Source organism: Phalaenopsis equestris, unplaced genomic scaffold (assembly GCF_001263595.1).
Source record: "Phalaenopsis equestris unplaced genomic scaffold, ASM126359v1 Scaffold223028, whole genome shotgun sequence".
Taxonomy (NCBI): Eukaryota; Viridiplantae; Streptophyta; class Magnoliopsida; order Asparagales; family Orchidaceae; genus Phalaenopsis; species Phalaenopsis equestris.
In genome coordinates this window covers 67,963-71,692 of record NW_018241165.1, presented here as the reverse complement: position 1 = coordinate 71,692, position 3,730 = coordinate 67,963, and the positions used below count along the sequence as shown (strand labels likewise).

Genomic DNA, 3,730 nt, shown 5'->3' with positions numbered 1-3,730 from the left:
CTCGTGAGTGTTGGAGATTCATTTAGATGGTTGTTGGTTTTGATTTATTTTTATCCTTTTAGTTGGCTTGCCTTCATCTTAAGTAGGTTCTTCTAGTATGTGCTTGTTTTTTTATTAGGTTGTCATGATTTAATTTTCTTAATCTTCTATATATGGTGATGTATTTTCATATATTCTTGAGTTGTATATTAGGTTTAGCAGTTTTTATTTTTTATGTTCTTTTTTATAAAACTGAATGTTTTCTTCATTTTTTTTTAAAACAAATGGAAATAAGTCCTGCGCAAGGAAGAACGATTTTTGTTTGTTTAATTTTTTTCTTATTTTTTTCCAATTAAGAGGCATTTATTGAATTTAATGAAAAATAGAAAAAAAAAAGGAAAAACGCGAGGAACGGTGGGATAAAAAAAAGATTAAAATAAACGAGTAAAATCCGATGCCAGCGGAGGGCAGGCAGACCGATCCTTCCGTTGCTTGGAAGATTTGACAGAGCTCCATAAGAAATTAGGGTTTCTTCTTCTTCTTCTACCTCGAGTAGGATAAAAAAAAAAAAGGTGCTATCGCCATATCTGTTTCATTCCTTCGTCAGTAGCAATGGCGGGGGCTCTGCAGTACTTGGAGTCGCAACGAAATGTGCGACCAGATTTGGCTGAGTGGTATGCTAGCCTTGCTGACCTCTATCAGCGCAAACTGTGGCATCAGCTAACGATCAAGCTCGAGCAATTCGTTGCGCTCGCCGTCGTCCAGGTTTGCTTCTTAATTTTGCAGTGCTAATGGTTTCATGTAGTTTTCATTTTCCAGCGAACATTCCCTTGCCTTTGAGGGAAAACCAGAATCTGTGTGGTCATTTTGGTTTGAATCAAGGGCGGATTTTATTTTATCTCAAGTTTGCGCGTTTGGATCTGCTGCGAGAGTGTGGTTTTGTATGGTTCAATGGTGATTCTTCAACCATGATGCTTCGTGGAAGCTGAGCTGGAGGATCCCTTCAAGTATAATTATTGTTTACTACTGTGCTATTATGTGGCAACTTTTAGTATTGCGAATCTTAACCATTTCCCTCGAAAAAATGCTATTTGGAGGGAGGGGCACGAGAATTTTGGCCTAAGATTAGGGCATTGATAAGTAGGATGTTCAAAACCATATAACGTAATAATACTTAACTAATTAAGCTTGGGCCTTAATAATGTTTCTTGCAGATGTGTTTTGAGGATGTAGAAGCATGAGCCACTTCAGTGGAAGTAACATGTAAGAGTTTCAGACAGGATCTATGGAATTGTAGGTTATTGGGTATTTTATTGAACTTTAAATTTGAGAACTGGTAGATTTTGATTTGCTTTCAATTTTATAGTTTTGATAATGGAGTGGCCCGTCAGGCTATTGTGATGTAACTGGTAATTGTTTCTTTTATTCTGGGCCTTTCAGTTTGGACATATCCCTGTTAACTTTGCCTTCTAACCATGTAATATATCTGTTGACTTTCTTTCCTTAACTGACTTGTAGATTTTGATTGACATCAACCAAATATTGATGAAATTGCTTTGTTATCTTGCTATATCTTCTGGTTTTAAACCAATGCTAGTAAAATGGAATAGAACGCATTAGAAAGGATGAGTTTTTTTTTTATTTTTTTTATTTTTTATTTACCTTTCTTTTTTACAAAAGTGCTATATAATGTTACTCTCTTCAAATGTCAACTATAGGATTTACATCTTTTGTTTTGATTGGTAGATATTCCATGCAGCATTCAGTAATTTACAAGAATTACATTATATCATGCGTCAATTATTAATATATGAACAATAATTTATGACTTGTATTTTGAATAACTCAATTTAATATCAAAATAGTCTATCCATATGTGATTTCATAATCCCTATTATTATATGCTCTTATGGAAGTGTATTTTTTTATTTTCATGTATAGGAGTAATTTTCCTGAATGATATTTATTATGGATTTTGAAAAACTTAATAGTATGCCTAAAGAAGAATGTCATTGACACTAAGGTCAGTTTGCTTCATTATAAGTGCTTATAAGTGATTAGATCTCACTTTAAGGAATGTGTTCAAGCAATTGGTGTTGGCCATTATGCTTGCATGGGTAATGAAGAAATGATGAGTATTAAGGATCTTAATATGCTTTTAAGCGTGATTTAAACTCATTGGTTATTTCCCACGAGTTCACGAGTTACTACAATCAAGATGCTGCCACCTTCCTTAACCAAAAGAAAACAAAAGAATAGAAAATAATGTGATTGAGCCGAAATTAAAAAAAGTTTTTTTGCTTTCTTTAACACTATTAAAATTTTATATATTATTACTCTTATCAAATATCAACTATAGGATATTTGATTTACATCTTTTATTTTGCTTTGTTAGATATTCCTTGCAACAATCACTAATTTACAAAAATTACAATTTATCATACATCAATTATTAATATATTAATAAGTAACTTGGGCTTCAATAACACAATTTATACCAAAATAGTTGTGTCACAGTTATTAATCCCCCTATTGCCTTTCGCGTGCTCTTATATGTGTTTTTTTTTTGTGTATATATATATATATATATATATATATATGAGTAATTCTTTTAATGATATTTATTATGAAATTTGATAAACCTTATATTTTGCTTAAAGAAGAATGTCATTGACGCTACAAGTGTTAGTTTACTTTAGTATAATTGTTCTAAAGTGATTAGATCTTACTTTATGGAGTGTTCTTAATTAATCGTTTGGTTGAAAATTGATCGAATTGAGTTCTCATTTTTAAAATTTACTTTAATAAATGTGAGAAGTTTTAGTCTTGAGGGTTAAGAAGTCTCTTTCAATTTATACTTTTAATAATAATACTAATAAGATAATACTAATTTATTGTGCTGATAAGTATTATATTATTTAAAATAATTAAGGAAGTATACAACCAAAGGGTACATGATCAAGAGATTTTCTCCTTGATTTCTTGGGCATAATTCTTAGATTAGACGTGTAGTGATTGTGGCATGTAGTTTTTCTTCTGCTCCTTGTGCGACCTCAAATTTGAATCTAGTCTTGTTCATAAAAAAAATTGTCGCTTGTGCTTTGCCCACCCAATCACTAAAATATTTGGGATATGTTTTCATTCTCTTACAAAGTATTAAAAAATTATTTTGAAGGTGGATAAAATTAAAACTCATTGGAGTGCTAGGGCGTCCCCTGGAAGCGATGCGCTGTATGACCTGAATATAGTAAAAGTTGTGGAAGGGCCGCTACACCGACGCCCAGGTGTAGTGTCAAATAAGCAAAGGTTCCCACATTATGGATGGATGCGGGTAAATAAATTAGTCCATGAAATTGATGAAACTAATATTGGAATAGGATCTTGGAATATAGGTACTCTAAATGATAAATTAATAGAATTAATATACTCTCAAATGATAAATTAATGGAATTAATTGATATTATGATTCATAGAAAGAATAATATATTATGTATTCAAGAAACTAAATTGGTTGGAGAAAAGGCTAAGGAGATTGATGACATTGGTAGCTTAGGTTTTAAACTTTGGTATTCTAGTAAGAGTTGCACTAGAAATGGTATAGGTGTAATTTTAGATACGAGTTTGAAAGATAATGTTGTAAAAATTAATAGAGTTGGAGATAGAATTATAGCCCTTAAGATTATTATTGATACTAAGATTTTTAATATTATAAGTGCTTATGCTCCTCAAGTAGGTTTAGATATAGGGTCTA

The 3,730-nt window shown here is 31.5% G+C and overlaps 1 protein-coding gene across 1 annotated transcript in view; it reads left to right on the top strand.

Annotated features, from left to right (window-relative positions):
• Positions 1-438: 438 nt before the first annotated feature.
• LOC110037656 (26S proteasome non-ATPase regulatory subunit 13 homolog B-like) overlaps positions 439-3,730 on the top strand; it is a 22,814-nt gene continuing 19,522 nt past the window's right edge. Inside the window, exon 1 of the mRNA XM_020742355.1 lies at positions 439-744. Coding sequence (XP_020598014.1) covers positions 592-744 — 153 coding nt within the window. The 5' untranslated portion in view covers positions 439-591. The remainder of the gene's footprint in view (positions 745-3,730) is intronic.